This window comes from Ananas comosus, linkage group 16 (assembly GCF_001540865.1).
Source record: "Ananas comosus cultivar F153 linkage group 16, ASM154086v1, whole genome shotgun sequence".
NCBI lineage: Eukaryota > Viridiplantae > Streptophyta > Magnoliopsida > Poales > Bromeliaceae > Ananas > Ananas comosus.
The window spans coordinates 215,627-234,633 of NC_033636.1; the positions used below are offsets into that span (position 1 = coordinate 215,627).

General features: G+C 34.9%; 3 protein-coding genes across 3 annotated transcripts; 1 reads left to right on the plus strand and 2 right to left on the minus strand.

The window, feature by feature from the left end:
• Nucleotides 2,055-7,378, plus strand: LOC109722552 (short-chain dehydrogenase TIC 32, chloroplastic). Its single transcript, XM_020250644.1, has 7 exons — nt 2,055-2,197; nt 2,761-2,992; nt 3,106-3,185; nt 5,243-5,396; nt 5,492-5,570; nt 6,876-6,947; nt 7,051-7,378. Exons 1-7 carry the CDS (start codon nt 2,056-2,058, stop codon nt 7,225-7,227), a joined length of 936 nt encoding a protein of 311 aa, XP_020106233.1. The 5' UTR covers nt 2,055; the 3' UTR covers nt 7,228-7,378.
• On the minus strand, nt 11,431-12,135 carry LOC109722541. The gene has a single exon (XM_020250632.1). The coding sequence runs from the start codon at nt 12,050-12,052 to the stop codon at nt 11,504-11,506; it is 549 nt and encodes a 182-aa protein (XP_020106221.1). The 5' UTR covers nt 12,053-12,135; the 3' UTR covers nt 11,431-11,503.
• LOC109721977 (pentatricopeptide repeat-containing protein At2g13600-like) lies at nt 14,719-16,537 on the minus strand. Its single transcript, XM_020249814.1, has one exon. It carries the CDS (start codon nt 16,535-16,537, stop codon nt 15,047-15,049), a length of 1,491 nt encoding a protein of 496 aa, XP_020105403.1. The 3' UTR covers nt 14,719-15,046.

A 19,007-nucleotide genomic window follows, 5' to 3' on the forward strand; every position in this document is an offset into this window, starting at 1 on the left:
CTAATCTAATTTTTATTTTTCTCATTTTAAAAATTTAAAATATTATAATATTTTATACATAATCTTTAAATAATTTAGATTGCATATATTAATATAAAATTTTATAATATTGATCAATTAGATATAAATTATATAATAAAGTTTGAAAGAGAGAGATTGATAGAATTTAAGATAATTACTTATTTTAATAAATTTATTTGTGAGAATTGTATAAAGTATACCAACTAAATCTGTAAAATTAAACAACGCATTTAAAATTTGAAGTCAAAGTAATATTGACTAACTCAAATTCAGTATATTAAAGGGCTGGATAATAAAACCAAAATTTTAAAATGTTGGATAATTGAATTAAAATGGTTCATATTTTAGAAAGGTTTTATATTTTTTACTTTGATTTTAATTCAAACTTTAATGCAATATTTATAGTTTGATGAGCCATCAACTTTACATTTAAAATTTTCTATAATATCTAAAATATGATTGGTCGACTTTTAATTTTAATAATTAGGCATTCTAAAACTTATTAGATAATTTAACAGGTTTTTTTCACCGAATGAAATTACTAATTGAATAAAAAATCGATCAATGCTCAGCTCTGTCTTCGTCTGGAATAAAAATAAACAAAAAAAAGATTATGCTCTTGATCCTCAAACAATAAGGCGCATGACACTTTAGTTCTCGAACTTTAATGCGTTACAATTTCTGGTACAAACTATGAGGCACGTAACACTTTAGTTTTCAAACTTTAATTAGCCGCAATTTCCAACTAGCATCATGAGGTACATGATATTTTGGTCCTCAATTTTTACTGCTGCTATAGATATAATTTATTATTCTTATAATTTTTATTCTTATTTTTTTTTTATCCTTCATATATTTTATTTTTTTATTTTTACTCTAGCAGCTGCTACTTCTTTTTTACATTTTTTTTTTGTGCTGTTTCATCTATTTATAATTTTATTTATTTATTTATTTATTTATCTTTTCAGAATCAATCTGTCGTAATGCGCGGGTGCCTCTGCAAGTGGTGCATGAAGACTTAGTAGCAACTCCCGGTGTAGTGTGCAGGCTGCTGCTGATCCAGGCAGCAGGAATTAATAATATCCCCTGCTGTCCTACTGGTCACCATGTGGGCCCACCTTGTCCCTTGAAATTACAACCCCATCCTTGAGAATGAGAGGTCCTCATCAATGTTTCCCCTCTCCTTCCCCATCCAACCCAACACCTGTCATTACCATGTTGGTACCTCTCCACATCATCAGTAAATAAAGCACCAGGAATGGTATGCAAAGTTGGTCCAAAAGTCTACTAAAAATATAGCTGCGACGTGGATAACGTTTATGCCATCTCCAATCAATCAAATTATATTTTTAATATTTATTTATTTTATTAAAATATTTTTTAAAACATATTTTTATTATACTTCAGAAATATGATTAGCTGAATATAAATAATACGGTGTGTCTGTTACATAGTAGACTGAGTTTTGTGACTTGGCTTTTATATTTTTTTTGTAAAAAATTTTTGACTTTTTTCCTATATATTATATTTTTAGGTTCTTTTTGAATGCATGGATATCCTTATCAGTTTTTTCTTTAATTTATTCGAAAAGTTTATGTATTTGGTAAATTAAAAGTATGATCAGATGATTGGAATGGAAAAAGATATTCGACTTTTAAATCTTTAATTTTTTTTTCCAAATACGGTAAATCTTCACTTGTACATATATATATATATATATATATATGTAAAAGTTTAACAAAATCTAAAATGTACAAGTGAAGAGTACTACAACATGAACCAAGTTGCGATATCAGAATAGTACAGGGACTACCCAGGCAATTTACCCTTGCAATTATTGTGGAAACAGTTGCATGTTTCCTATATTACATATTCCATACCTTGTTGCAATATATAATAGAATGGATATATATATATATATATACACACACACACGCAGAGGTGGGGAGGGGGGCTTTGGAATATTAATTTAGCATATGCATGGTCAATATATATATATATATATATTTATATATAATATATATCTTCATGGAGATGCAGTCCATAAAGGAAGCATTGAGATATTTAATGGGTTTTGCTGGCCCAAGTGGTTTTGGTTCCAGTTCAACTGCTGATCAAGTCACTGCTCAGGATTCCTCTCACTCAATCCCTCCTAATCTCACTGCAATTATCACTGGTAATTAATTTACTAATCACTCTATTACTCTCTCTCTCTCTCTCTCTCTCTCTCTCTCTCTCTCTCTCATCTCTCTACTTAGTTTATCTCTATCTCTCCTGTTGTTGCAACTTTTATATTTAGTTCTATTGTTTGTGTTTTCTAGTGATTTGCCAAGTAAACAGTGCCTCTAGTATACGTGTTGTTGAACACAATTATATGTTATATATTTATATGTACGCGAGAGTACGTGAGGTCCAAATCATTCAATTCATGCAAAAATATTCTCTCGCGTGATGTTTATAGTAAGAACTTCTCGTCAGAAAAGAGAAATTAATACTTACACAGGAAATACGTACGTACATCTGTGTCTACCAAAATCTTACATAATACAAAATATTATTGCACTGGTCTACAGCAGATTTAAGTTTTTTACGGACAAAAACGGTTTTTAATATATCACATCCAATTCATGTAGCTAGTGCCTTTATTTATTTTGTTGGTTTTTAATCCAAATTAGTTTCTTAAATAGAGTATATATCTTCATCATGTTTATATATGAAATGTATGTTTGTATGTTGCAGGGGCAACATCAGGTATTGGTGCAGAAACCGCAAGAGTGTTAGCAAAGAGAGGGTTGAGGCTAATAATCCCTGCAAGGGATGTGAAGAGAGCAGCTGAGGTTAGAGAGAGAATCCGGCGAGAGTCGCCGACCGCCGAGATCGTCGTGATCGAGATGGACTTGAGCTCGATCGCCTCGATTCGGAGATTCTGCGCTCGATTCCTCGCCCTTGGATTGCCTCTCAACATCCTCATGTGAGTCCCAAATTTAAGCTTAATTTATGTGAGATTAATTAGTCTCCAAGATTAATTTATGTGGTAGCTAATTATATATTAACTAGCTTTAAATTTTAAACATGTGTTGGTAGAAATAATGCTGGGAAGTTCTGCCGAAGGCCGCAGTTTACCGACGACAAATATGAGATGACTTTTGCTACAAATTACTTGGGTAATTAATCTCCTTAAAAACTCATTTCTAGCATTAATAACTTGGCTTAAGTATTTTGGACTAGTTATTTGAGTTTTCTGAATTATTATTGCTAGTGGATCGGATTATTATAGTTGGTATCAAAACTGAATACTATAGCCGTAAGTAGTGCTTTAGAATCTTACGTCGTCGTCGTCTGATAATTCTGATCTATATGTCTGTAATTGGATTTGGACCTGACGAAGATGCTAGGATCTAAACCCACGTATCCCGAAATTGGATCTGACAAAGATGTTAGTGTCTAAATCCAAGTATCCTAGACGCACATCAGGTGGGAAAGAGGTTCTGATTGAGAATATAAGAGGCCAAGTATTTAGTAATAATAACTGGGTTTAAGTATTTTGGAACTAGTGGTTTGGGCCTAGGTCGTTACAGTGTTAAAAAAACGCAAAAAGCTTAATACTGCAACCATCAACTTAATTAGTTAATTTGTGTAAATGCACTTCAATGGACCATGCATCATAATTTGCATGTGTTAACCAGAGGAGGTGCCTCAATTTTCTTTTCTTTTTTCTTTTTTTTTTATTTTTCTTTTTTGGGTGGTCCTTTGGTGTTTTCATGATACAGAAAAAAAAGAAAAGGGGAAAAGGGGAATTGGTGCTCTGTTTTTTGCACTTAGAAGGCAAGACAACTGAGACTTGTCCTTATCCCTGCAGCAAAAATTGATTCAGAGATATGGCCATGACCACATGATGCTGCATTGTTGTGGTCCAAGAAGATGCTTCTTATTTCATCTGTAATTCCATCATTCTCTACAAACTTTTTCTCTTTTCTCGAGCGCGGTGCACGAGATGTACGGATGCACCGGGTGCGGGCTTTGTCTCTTCTTTCTTCGGAATTAGGGTTGCTTCTGTTTTCGACTAAAATATGTCCAATTTTCTGTCCTATAATAATATGTCACGGAGATTAATAAGTTGAATTGGATGAGCGTAAGAGCATGAACAGGTATGCAGTCCACTATAAACCTAACGATAAGATGTCCAACAATAGATCTAATGTCTGGTTGGGTTTAGTCAGATCGAAGTGATGTGGTCGATCTCTTAAATACGATACCACGTACTTTTAGAATAGTTGGTTAGCGCTTACAATCCACAGTTTCATCCTATTTCAATCTGGCTTCCTCGGATTCTCATCTGGTTTCGTCTAACTGCCTCTTGTGGGCTATACCAATAACCTCTTAAGTAAACTAGTACGAAATGCAACACAACCATATACATACATGAATAAAAACAATAGTTTGGCAATAAGTTAATGGTAGAGCATTTTTCATTTATGTTCTAATTAATTCTAATTCTTCATGATTTAGAGCATTCGTCAAATTATTACCAAGTGATCTCTAATTTTTGTACTAATCACTACAACAAAATTATGTTATATGGATATATTTTTGGGACACTTTTGTGTAAGTGTCTTATTTATGATAAATTTTTTTAAAAAAATTTATTAATGCCTAAATATAAAGTTCAATCCAATCAAAAGTAAAAAGTTCCTTTACTCGAGATCCCAACTTCGAATCCTACTTGATTCACATTTTCAACTAAGTTTATTTCTAAATAAAATAAACGAAGCGGGTAGCAATACTACTTATCTCTCAAAAAAAAAAGTTCATCTACTCAACCAACCAAACACAGTCCACTCGGCCCGATTACAAATAAAAAAGAAAAAGAATGAAAAATTGATCAACATCTCCCCTTCTCCTCCTCGGCCTCCGCAGCCGACGAGGTAGGATTCCGGCAGCTGGAGTTTGGTCGCGAGAATCTTATAGAGACCGTAGAGGATTACGATTGCTACATATCCCTCCGCCGCATCGCCGTAGGAATGAATGCTAAACATCGAGGCGGCCCCACATATAGCAGTACTTTTATAACGTGTCGATAATTTAGTCAGCATCACATTTTTTTATTTATACCGATATTTAAAAATATTGCTATACACCGTTTTTGTTGTAGTGACTTTTTGTACCCGATGGTGTTAACTAGTTTGTCGAAAAATTTCGTAGATGATAATTTGCGCTGCAGGTCATTTTATATTGACAGAGACTTTGATAGAGAAAATGGTCGAGACGGCGAGGGAAACTGGAATAGAGGGGAGAATAATCAACGTCTCGTCGATAATTCATAAATGGGTCAAAAGAGACGGATTTCGCCTTTCAAATATGCTCAAGCCCAAAGAGTGTGACATATTTACTTTTTAACATTTGCAAATTTGGATTATCGTAGTCACAATTAATTATTATAATTTTATAACTAATTATGAAATTTTTGCAGTTATAATGCTACCACTGCTTATGCACAATCGAAATTGGCTAACATTATGCATGCAAAGGAAATAGCAAGGCAATTGAAGGTGCAATTGAACACTTAGAGAATATATATATATATATATATTATATATAATTGTTGGACTGTGGCTACTTTAGTAGCAAATCTTTGCTATCTGGTTTTATTAGCCTTTGGATGCAACTCTTTTTATTATTTCTTACACGATGTGTATTAATACTATAGATCCAGTGCCACTCAACTACTAAAGGGGGACCACATTTACTGCTAAACTGCTATATCTATTCTGGATCTCCATAATTTTTCATCCAAGGTTAAAAACTTGGATAAGCAAAATAGCGTTTTACTATTATATTATTCCAGTCAATCTTTATATATAATATAATATATATATATCATATAATATATATATATTTGCGTGTGTGTCGTGGTGTGTGTTACTACCTAATAATAATTAGCCTATATGTTTTGGTAAAATATTTTTGTTTAGCATTTTCCAGGCAGAAAGGACGTATACCACTCAACACAGTTCACCTCAGGGATTTGAAAAGGAATAATTAGAGAATCACAAAGGATTATGCACAGGCAAGTTTTAACTTGTCTATATATATATATATATATATATAATATATATATATATATATAATATATGTGTAGGTTTAGTTACTAATGTTTTCATTAGTTGAAAAATAGTCTAAAAACTAATAACCCCAAGAATAAAAAAAATTTCTTTGAAAATATAATCATGCAGTTAAATTGGCCACTTATGAATATAGAAATTCTATGATATATCTGAAAATATTTAAGGCGAAAAACGTAACATACCTTAATCTGAACTTAATAATCATTTGAATAAACTATCCAAGCTTTCAAAATTTTAATTTTACTACCCATCCTTTCAATTTGTTTGATTTGAGTTAGCTGATAGCACTTTGACTTCAAAATTTGAATGCATCATTTATCTTTATATATTTAGTTAGTATAATTCATACAATTCTTACAACTATAAATTTATTAAAGTAAGCAATTAGTTTAAATTTTGAAATTGAAGTGTCGTTGACTAACTTAATTATATCAAACAAATCGAAAGTTTTAGACAGTAAAATCAGAATTTTACAAAGCTGAGTAGCTGATTTAAAATGACCCATAGTTCAGATAAGTTTGTACGTTTTTACCTATGTTTGATTCTTGTTTCAGCTATTACTTCATTTCATTATTGAATTATTGAAAGAAACCAAATTATACCACTTAAGCTCATGAGTTGATGTAATTGGGAAGCTTCATTTGATGACTAACACCTTTTTTTTTTTTTTTTTTTTTTTTTTTGTGTGTGTGTGTGTGTGTGTGTGTGTGTGTTTGTGTGTGTGTGTGTGTGTTCCTGATGCATTGTGAAACAGATTGTATATTTTTCCTTACATCAAGGCTACTGAAAACACCATCACAGGTTTGTTTTCGCTTTCTCAGATGATACAATAACTTTTTCTAAGTAAAAATTTGGTTTTACGACAAAAGTATATCACAAAACATGGTTTATTTCTCTCCTCTAGGGTGCTTCCACCACATGTTATGTTGCTCTGAACCCACAAGTTCAAGGAATATCAGGAAAATACTTCGTTGATTGCAATGAAAGTTCTTGCTCGAGCCTAGCAGATGATGAGATCGCAGCCCAGAATCTTTGGAAGGAAACGCGTACGCTCGTTCGCAGATTAATCAGCAAGCCGTAATATGTTTTTAGATTTAAAAGAATACAAATAATTAAAAAAATAGCGGTTTTCTTGGATGTACGAAGAGTATAATTTGTATGTAAACACTCTTGTTGGAAAAAACTTTAGTGGGGAGCTCCCGAACAAAGCCTCGTTGAGGAGATCTCGATCAGCCGCCATGTGTCAGTTTTGCTTATATCCAAGAGTTACAATCCTTCCCTCCAAAGTTTGTATATATATTTCTTGTGAAGATTTTGGAATTTGGATCATACACGCAAATTCAAAGTGCAGGCATAAGAAAAACATAATGGTTTCACTCCGTATTAATTTATGGGTTGATATTAACAGATGTGATTTTGATAGGGATGAAATATTCAATGTTTTCTTGATATACTCTTTCCCTGTCAAAGTAGTAATACTTTTTTGTTTTTTTTTTTTTCCATGTTAGTTTCTTGTTTTCTTTTTTTTTTCTTTTTTTTTTTCCCCTGTAACTATCTTGTTCTCTTTTGTATCTCATTTTGATTTGTCCTTGTGTTTAGGCCCTCCTTTTCTCGAGCTTAATGTGTGCTCATTTTTCTTTTGGTTTGGTTTAACATTTTTTTATTTCACCTTTCTGTCACAATTGTCCTTAATTTTTAAGGTAAACCACAGTTTGCTCCATATGATTTAGCTCATTTTCATTTTGCAATATGTGGTTCAAAATATTTTATTTAAATACCCTGTAGTTTAGCTTATATACATTTTATCACTTTGTTGTTTAAAAAATTATACTTAAATTATGTTGTGATTATTAAAAAAATTACCTTGCTATCTTATTTGATTGTAGATTTTTTTTCCATAAAAATAAAAATAAGATTACGAAATAATTAAGTATGATTTTTTGAACAACAGTATGATAAAATGTAAATAAGCTATACCATGTGGGAGAAATTGAAGTTTACCCAATTTTCTTTAATTCATCTTGGCTTGAAGGCCTAGTTTAGAGAGAAAGGTAGCATGCTACTCGTTTCTTTTATTTTATTTAGAAATAAATTTAGCTGGAAATATAAATCAACTAGTATTGAAATTTAAAATTTCGAATACCAACCACCAACTATTTTACCACTTGCACTAGAAACAGCCCTTTTTTTTCTTTTTGTTTTCTCTCTCTCTCTCTCTCTCTATTTTTGTTGGGTAGTCATTGGTTATGATGCATCTTAGTAGGCACTAATCCTAGGCAGTTAAAGGTCAACACCTCTTTCTAGCTCACCTAGGGCTGGCACGGCCCACATTTTTAGGGACGAAATCAGTCACCGTCTTTAAATCCAAGCCAGGCCGTGCCGGCCAGAGCTAACTAGCTCCCGGCCTAGGACGGCTTTTCGGCCTGGAAGTCACAGGCCGGGCCGTGCTCCAAGCTGAACCCTTAAATTTTTTTAAAAATATATAAATTTTGAAAAAAATAATAATAAATTATTTCTATTTAAATTGGTACTTTGATTAAAAATTTTAAAATTTATAAAAATAACTGTAAAATAACACATTTTTAAAATTTTACTATTTTTTTTTAAAAGTTAAGCTTTTGGTCCAATAGACCAAAATTCTTTGGCAAATTTGACCAAGAATCACCCCCCCCCCCCAAGGTTTGCCAAGAGAGCTCTTGGGGAGAAAGGCTGAAAACCTAATAGCACCAATAGTTTGATGTTATTGATAGTATTCCAGTCTAGTTCTATATTAGTTTTTTACCCCTTGTATTGAGAAATGTGTGGTTAGGATTATATGGACCCTCTAGGGTTAAGTAAGTGGTTGGTTGAATAGTATAATCGAATGGATGAAAATGATAAAAGAGATAAATCTAACGGTAGAAAACTTGATAGCACCAAATGCTCCGTGCTATTGATAGTATCCGAGCTGGACTCTCTCTCTCTCTCTATCTTTATATNCAATGTTTCATCATTTTGGTTGTTGTGATTGATTATTCGCAATAGCAACGCGATCCATCATCTGGCAAGCGAAGAACATCTGAGGAACTAGCTTGATCAAGTCGATTCGTTTAGTGTTTTGGAGGCGGAGCTGCTCAAGGTGAGTGCATGATTCAATTTGAAGTAATTTTTTAATGATTTTTGGCCTCTGAAATTTCTAAAGTAGAAGCTAGCTTGATCCTGTTGTTTATTTGCATCAAGTAAATTTAATGCTTGTTAAGTTTACTCTATGACCGTAAAGTAAGTTGAACTAGATGCTAATTAGATACACGACGACTGTAAAGTTAGTTAGTTTTCTAAGGACACTATTGTGATTTCATGTAGTTCATGAAAATAGTTTCCTCAATGTTGAGTTTTTTTAATGGGTTTTTGTACATATACTTCCTTATATTTTTTTTTCAGATATATATATATATATATATATATATATAATTGAGCTATAATACTTTTAGAAGCACCAATCTCTTGGTGCTTATAAGTTTCTAGCCCTTGGATCTATTCCTTAATTACTAATACTCCTTGAATCAAACACTATTCCACCTACCACCACCTATCACCATCATCTCAACCCTACATCTAGCCCTCCATCTAATAGTTAAAAATTCAAAGCACCACTCCCTTGGTGCTTTTGAAAGTATTCTAGCTCAACTTTCCCTCTATATATAGAGAGAGAGAGAGTTGAGCTATAATAGTTTTAGAAGCACCATCTCCTGGTGCTTTTAAGTTTTAAGTCTTTGGATCTACTCCTTGATTATTAATAACTTTTAGATCAAACACTATTCCACCTATCACCACCTACCACCACCATCTCAACCTCACATCTCTCCATTCAATGGATAAAAGCTCAAAAGCACAACTTTCATGGTGCTTTTGAGAGCATAGTAGCCCTCTATATATATATATATATATATAGAGAGAGAGAGAGAGAGAGAGAGAGAGAGAGAGAGAGAGAGAGAGAGAGAGAGGGCTGGTATGCTTATGGAAGCACGGAGCTCTCCGTGCTTCTAAGTTATTTTCGATGTTTGGACTTTTGAATCGACGATCGGCTCCATTAGAGTTGATCTAGAGTATTTGAAGTACCTAGAAAATAAATTTTGTGATTTTTCGATATCATTTGCCTAGTGATCGAAGGGGCTCAAAATCAATAATTTTAATGGCCGTGGTGAGCCGGTTGCAAGTTTAACGGTGTAGAAATATCCAAATCACATGAAATTTTGATAGAAAATTCTTTATACCATATAAAACAAGATCAATAACTTTGATCTAAAATTTTAATGTCATATCATCATATTTTGTAAGATTTTTATTTTCAGCCGTTGATTTTGAGCCACTTCGATCACTAGGCAAATGATATTGAAAAATCGCAAAATTTATTTTCTAGATACTTCAAATACCCTAGATCAAGTCTAACGAAGCCGATCGTCGATTCGAAAGTCCGAACATCGAAAACAAAGTGGAAGCACAGAGCCCTCCGTGCTTCCATAAGCATCCTAGCCGCACTATATATATATATATATAATTGAGCTCCTATACTTTTAAAAGTACCAAGTTATTGGTGCTTGTAAGTTTTTGGCCTTTGGATTAATTGATGTGCGGTTAGGATGATGTGGGCCCCTTAGGGTTGAGTGGGTGGTTGGTTGAATAGTATAATCTAATGGATAAAAATGATTAAAGGCAGAGATCTAACGGTAAAAAATTTACAAGCACCAAATGCTTGGTGCTTTTACAAGCGCCATAGCCGGACACTCTCTCTCTCTCTCTCTATATATATATATTTATATATATATATATATATAGAATTAGGCTGGAATACTATTAATAGTAAAATCCTCTTTTTGTTATCAAGTTTTTAACCCTTGAATGAAAAATTATAGGGTCATGATGATATTAGTCGATTAAAGAGTTGATCCAAAGGCTAAAAAACTGGTAGCAATAATAGGATTTTGCTACTAATAGTAGTCCAGTCCATCTCTCTCTCTCTCTAAATATATAATATATATCTAGATTGTGGATTATAAATAGATAGTAGATAACAATAAATAGATATAGTATAGCTAGAGCTCAAATTAACAAACCTCAAAACTTAGAGAAATTAATTAATTAATTAATTAAGATTGGTTTAATTTCCTCTCCTCCCTCGACTCCACTTTTATTAACTCATTACAACTCGATCGACCTCGTACATAGAAATAATTACCCATGCATATGCAGCTCTATATATATATATATATATATATATATATATAGCACGAATATATATATATCGATCAAGTGCATGCATGCATGCATGCATGCATGCTGCTATATATATATATATATATATATATACTGCTAGTTTGTTAGTGTAAGGCGGCGGCGAGGTTGAGGCTGTTGCTGACGAGCCTGCTGAGATTGGTCTGCACGTTTGTGAGGAGCGAGCCGTCGACGTCCGGGAACTCGTCGAACGAGTCCTGGCAGGTATCGACGAACGTGCCGGCGGCCGTGAGCTCGCTGTTGATGTCTGCGGCCCGCCCGCCGCCGCGCACCAGCTGCAGTGCCTTCTGCAGGGCGTCCGCCGCCGACCCGTAGCTGTCCCGGCACGACTGCAGGACGTTCTGCAGCACCTTCTCGGCGCCCGGGGCAGCCGACAGCTGGGCCGCCACCGCCTGCGCGTGCTCCGCCTTGAGCGCCGCCCTCTCGACCGACGCCTCCACCAGCGACTGCGGCGAGCTGACCGCCGTCGAAGCCGCCAGCGCCTGGCAGAGCTTGGCGTAGTGCGTCTGCCGGCAGAGCCCCACGGCGTCGAAAGCGCGGCTCACGCGGTGCAGCCGCCGCGCCTCGCCCGCCGGAACAAGCGCCAGGACGGCGAGGATCAACGGAACCAGCGTGCTGCGGCGAAAATGCGCCATGCTATTTCTTTTTGTGTGGTGTGGAGGGGATCGAGAAGGGGGGAGAGGGAGAGCCAAAGAGCTAGGAAGAAGAGGGATGAGGGTGTTGTTAATTACAAGTATAAATATAAAATAAATAAATAAATAAAATATATAGAAAAAGGGGTTGTGACCGTTAGGGTCGTTGGGAGTGTTGCGATGTTAGAGGCGTGTGCGTCCACGAATGGTTCGTGGCCTCGCCTTAACTTTAGCTGCAATTTCCATATATATAGCTAAATCAAATTGAGATTATAAATTTAAAACGGATAACACCTGATATACTTCTCAAATTTCTAAAATATTTTATATACTTTTTAATTTTTTATTCAAAAATAACTCCACTATTAGTGCCTATTATGTTATCTCTAGTTAAGCACAAGTAATTAGATTTCTACTAGAGCAGTCGAAATTTTTATTTTGTCCATAACTTAAGGATAAATAAAAGAGTATATTTGAAAGCATAAAATAGTAACAGTTCATTGATAGAATTTAACTCTATAAGTATATTTGAAATAACTTGAAATGTTAGAAGGATATTTTTAATATTAAACTTTTAAGAGGAATAAATAAAAAATTCGAAAGCTTTTCAGAAGTATATATATAAGCAATTGCCTTAATTTTAAATATATGTGGTGTATCTATGAATTGATGATCAGTACAATAAAATTTTATTTAGATTATTTGAACTTTTTATATATGGGAGAGTATTCGGTCTGTTCGCTCGGTTATTGTGGAATGATATATAGATCGAATCACATTTTTCGATTTTACTATTTTTTGAACTGAATCAACTGAACTAGTACTCCAAACTGAAAATCGGCCGAACCAAAATTGTTTGATTCAGTTTGGCCAGTTTGGTCGGTTTGGGTCTTTTCAGGGCATGTTTGGTTGTCCGTAAGTGATCGAAGTGAAAAAAGTTATTTTTCAAAAGTAACTTTTATAGAAGTCATTTTTGAGTTCAAGTGTTTGGTTTCAAAAAAATGAAAGAGTGTATTTTTGTGACTTCTATTGTTTGATTTTATATAAGAAAATAAAAAAATAAAATGATTTTTTTTTAGATGAGTAGTTTCTTTTTCTTTTTTTTTTTTGGAGATGGTATGGAATAAGGCACTCTCTTTCTTTGTTTTTTTTTTTTTAAAAAAAAAGATATGTTGGTTTTTTTTTTTATTAAGATAGGGTGGTTTTTTTTTATTTTTTATTTTTTATTTTTTGTAGATGGTATGAAAAAAAGTTTTTGGATGCGGTTCGTAAGTCATGTGGAGTAGGCGGCCCACTTTCATCGACTTCGGAATTTTTTTTGCCGAAGTCAAAAAAGTGAATTTTAGTTATAATCTACTTCACGGGTTCACACTCTTCAAAAGTCACTTGCATGTTTACTTTTATAATCCAAATAATCAAAATAATCCCACTTCGCTAAAATACGACTTTTATTGTTTCACTTACGAGCAACCAAACATGCCCTAAATTGGACCTTCAATAAAATTATAATATAGCCAATAACTTATATTCGTTGGTTTAAAGAATCCAAATTCTTTATATTCAAATTTAATTTATATTTAAAGAATTGAAAAGAAATCATAGTAGAAATTTTATTAGACTAAATGGAAAATTTTAGTTTACATTTTAAAATATTTTAAAAAACAATATGTAATTCAATTTTTATCCCAAAAGAATATTTTGTCTCATTTAATCGGTTAATTTGGTCGGTTCGGATTTCAAGTTAGACACCGAACCGAACACCAAAAATCAAACTTTTAGGTCAAATCGAAACACTTTAAACGGAAATACCGGTCAAACCGTATCTATCTGTTAGATGTGCCGCAAAATTTAGTTATCGAATTCAATTTTGAGCCCCCCATCTGTTAACAGTTTCGCGGTGCGACAAATTTGAAAAAAAAAATGTGAAGGAAAAATTGAATGTCTGTGGTGGATAGTAAAGGGCTTAGACCGATAAGCCCGAGCTCATAGCCGACCACTTACGTCGGACGGGGGGTGCGGGGGCCTCCGCCCTCTACATGCAGTACGGATCGGATTGAAACCGGTTAAGAAATCTCTTTTTTCTTTTTGCCCTAGACGCGATACAGCATATTGTACTCACAAACTTTGTACCCTCTTTTTCTTAGTGAAGTTCTCTTCTTTTCGCCCGTGATTTTTTCCTGATAAAGAATTTTTCATGTAAATCTTTATGTTCCCTTTATTTTACCGTTTTCGTGGTTTTTTTTGTCTTCTTTGCGATCGCCTTTTATCGTTCCTGTTTATGCGCTCATCGCAACAGTATCTTTTTGCCAAATTAGTTTGGATTGGTTCGTTAATTCAAGAGCTCTCACCCCTTTCCTACAAGCCAAATTTTATAATTTTATGATATTATTTGCCTGATAAGCAAGTAATCTCAAATTTACTTTATATTAGCGGATAAGAGATCACTTGAATACTACGTAAATAAATGTCGAAAAGGCATCGTAGAATTCAAAAATTTAGAAGGTTCAAATTGTCAAGGTCAAGTTTAAAGTACTGATCATCGACTCGGATGTCCCAACTTTGAAAATGACGTGGAACTAAATGGTCATGTTTATTTCTAGAAGTACTGTAGCTTTTTAACTCCAGTAACTTTACAAATTTCAACAACTCCAGAAGACCTTGTGGAACTCTTAAGGCAAAAAAACAAATGCATTAACCATAAATACAAGTTTTTTTCTAGCTAATCTGATCAGAGGAAACTCTCCTAAAGTTTCCTTTCCTCACATTACAAGCAGCAGTGTCAGCCTATGAAAATGACTTGCTATCTTATAAGACAAGCGATTCAGAAAAAGATAACATTAACAACAACAAAAGTGATCAGTTTAGTGTTTGTATCAGGGTATCTTAGCAGAAGATAGATACAGGGCCCTCACTTTTAAGTTGCTAACATGAACAAATGAGGGAATGAAATAATGGATCAATTCAACTAATTACTTCCACTCTGCAGATCTTTTCCGTTTACGCCGTCAATTCCCACATCAATAGCTCTAAAACCTCGTAGATCTGTGACGACTCGAAGTGTTTTACGTCCCAAGAGAAGAATGTATGGAATTCGTCCCGTATCTGAACCCGACTGCACCCTCCGCCCTTCTTGAGCCCTGCCCCCTTCATCAGTCTCCTCACCTGAGCCGCATCTTTCCATTTCCGGCAAGAAGCGTACATGTTCGAGAGCAAGACGTAGCCCGCCGTGTTCTCCTTTTCTAATTCACGAAGCTCCGTAGACGCTCTCTCGCCTATCTCTTCGTTACCGTAAACGGCGCAAGCACTCAAGAGGGCCGCCCAGGAATTGGCTTCTGGCTTGATCGGCATTGCACGGAGGAACTCTTCGGCCTCTCGTAAGCGACCGGCTCGAGCAAGTAGATCGACCATGCAAGTATAATGCCTCTCTTTTGGCGAAACGCCATACTCCCTTTGCATCAAGTCGAAATAACGGAAAGCTTCATCCACCAAGCCACAGTGAGAGCAAGCGAAAAGAACCGACAGAAACGTTTGTTCGTTCGGTAAAATTTGCGCCGCACTTGTCATCTCCTCGAATAAGAGTATAGACTCCTTCGCCAAGCCATTGTCCGCAAACCCTTGGATCATTGCGGTCCACGAAACCTCGTTCTTTTCGGCCATCCTAGAGAACACTCGCTTACAGCTCTCTATATCACCCGACTTGGCGTACATATCAGAGAGCGCCGTCCCCATGAAAACCTCACGCTGTACTCCGAGCTTCACGATCTTAGCGTGAACGCTTCTCCCTTTCTCTAGAGAAGACAGGTTAGCACAAGCATGAAGAACGCTAGAGAAGGTCATTAGGCTCGGCCTCTGCCCTGAAGCCAACATGGCATCGAACAATTCCACCGCGTTGCCGAAAAGCTCGTTTTGTGCATAACCGGAGATGATCGCATTCCAGGATGCGATATTTCTCGCAGGCATTAGCTCGAACAGCTGCTCGGCTTCTTCTATCCGTCCGTCGCTGCTGTAACCCGCAACCATCGAGTTCCAGCAAACTACGTTCTTTTGCGGGAGCGAGTCAAAAATTAGGCGCCCGGTTTCAGATTTGCCGCACTTGCAATACATGTCGATTAGAGAGCTCGCGACGAACACATTGCTCTCGAAGCCAATCTTTATAGCATGGGAGTGGATCTGAGTCCCAAATTGCAAATCCCCGAGTGCGGCAGAAGCGCAAAGAACGCTAGAGAGACAAGACATGTTCGGCTTACAGCCGTCGTCTAGCATCGGGCCGAACAAGCCGATTGCTTCATTGTGATGCCCGTTCTGATCGTACCTCGCGATCATGGTGCTCCACGAGACCTCATTTCTCTCAGGCATTTCATCCAATACCCGACGGGCTCCCTTCAAATCGCCCATCTCGGCGTGCACGTCGATGAGAGTGGTCCACGACACCACGTCCCTTTCCTCCATCTCGTCGAACACCCTCATGGCCGACCAGAAATCGCCCATTCTGAAATTAAATAAATTTAAATTTGGAATAAATATGAATTAAAATTTATGCTTTTTATTAAAACACAGTATTTAGAAACTCAAATAATATATAAAAATATTTAATGTATATTAAAAAATATATATAGAATATTACAAATATTTTTTAAAAAATATAACATATCAAATTATAAATTATAAAATTTTAAATAATATTAATGTGCAAATTTAATATTATTTAGAATAAATTGAAAAAATTGTTACATGCATGTTACGTATACTCAACTAGTATCTCTTTCCTCTTCTTCTAACGATCCCATCAAAACTTGATTGGGTGCATAGATAAGTTAAGAGCATAAGGACTGATGTGCTCTTAATAGTAACAGAGCCCTACTTATAATATACTACTAATATATACTATATATCTATACATAGCAGGTGCTGTGCTCTCAGGAGCACGGAGCCCCCTACTCTGAGCGCGTTTTCGATGAGAAATTTTCAAATCGACCGATCGGCTCCGTTAGACTTGATCTAGTATTTAAATTTCTAGAAAAATAATTTTTGCGATTTTTCGATATCATTTACCTAGTGATCGAAAGGATTCAAAATCAATAATTTTTAATGTGATTAATCTGCGGTTTTCAAATTTAACGGTGTAGAAAGTATTCAAATCAGATGAAATTTTGATACACAAATTTTTATACTATCTAACAACAAGATCAATATTTCTGTATCGAAAATTTTAGTGCTATATCACACTTTTTATTAAGGACTTTTATTTTCAGCCCGTTAAAATTGTTGATTTTAAATCCTTTCGAATTGCTAGGTAAATGATTATCGAAAATCGCAAAAATTTTTTCTAGAAACTTCCAAATTACACTAGATCAGTCAACGTAGCCGATCGGTCAGATTCGAATTTCATCATCGAATCGTCAGTTGACACGGAGGCTCCGTGCTTTGAGAGACACATTAGGGCTGGCAAACGAGCAGCCGGCTCTCCGCGTTCGATCGGTGTTCGGCTTCGATATTCGCTCCCTCGAGCTCGACTCGAAATTAATATGCAGCCAGCTGTAATAAATTAAAAGGCTTCAGAAATTTTTTCAAGCGGCTGAATATTATTCGGCCGTGCGAATTAGGTCGAAAAAGCTCGATATATATATATATATATAATATATTATAATATTATATATATATATATTAGGCTGGAATACTATTAACTAGCAAACGCTCTTTTGCTTTAAGTTTTTAACCCTTGACTAAAAATTGTAGGACGTCAGGAATGATATTAGTCGGTTAGATGTTTGAATGGTCTCCCTAGGGATTAGTGGTCCCCACTGGTTATATATTAAGCAATCGGTTTAGAAATAAGAAAAAGTTGATCCAAAGGGCCTAAAAACTGGTAGCAACATAGGATTTGCTATTAATAGTGCCCAGTCAACTAATATTATTATATATATATATATAATATATATATAGTAGGCTGGCATGCTTATAGGAACCGGAGCCCCTCCGTTGCTTACCCTTTGTTTTCGATGTTCGGACTTTCGATCGAACGACGATCGCTCCGTTAGAGTTGATCTATGAGTATTTGAAGTACCTAAAAATAAATTTTTTATTTTTCCGATATCATATGCCTAATGATCGAAGAGGGCTCAAATCATAAATTTTAATGCCGTGTGAGCCGGTTGCAAGTTAACGGATATGTAGAAAAAATTCCAAATCGCATGAAATTTTGATAGAAATTCTTTATACCATATAAAATAAGATTATAATTTTATATAAAATTTTAATGTCATATCATCATATTTTGTAAGATTTTTATTTTCAGCTGTTGATTTTGAGCCACTTCGATCACTAGGCAGAAATGATATCGAAAAAATCGCAAAATTTTATTTTCTAGATACTTCGAATTACTCTAAGCATCAAGATCTAACGAGCCATCGTCTATTCGCAGTCCGAACATTGAAAACAAAGTGGAAGCACGAGCGCTCCGTCTTTCCATAAGCATACAGAGCCACATATTATTATATAATATATATATATATATATTATATATTATATAATATATATATATTAATTAATATATTATATCATATTATAATAAACTATTTAATTTGCTTAATTTAATTTGGCTATTATTGTTGGCTGTAAAATAAACCAACAAGACAATCTGCAATGAGCAAACTCTAAATTAATACAATAACTCTATCTTTCAGACTTTAACATGTTTGCACATAACCCTAAAACATGATAATATTCCAAATTCTCAAATCCCATAATCTCCCCCCCCCCCCCTAACCGCTCTCATCTCCTCTCTCTCTCCTTCTCAGACCCTCACCAGGTCAGCAGTCACCCTGGACTACATTTCTCTGTAATTATTTTAGTAATTTGAACTATTGGACATGGTTCATCAATTTAGGTAGTTCTATAAAAATTAAACTATTGATTATCATAGCATGTCGAGAATTTCAATCGATCGTTTAGAGCTCGA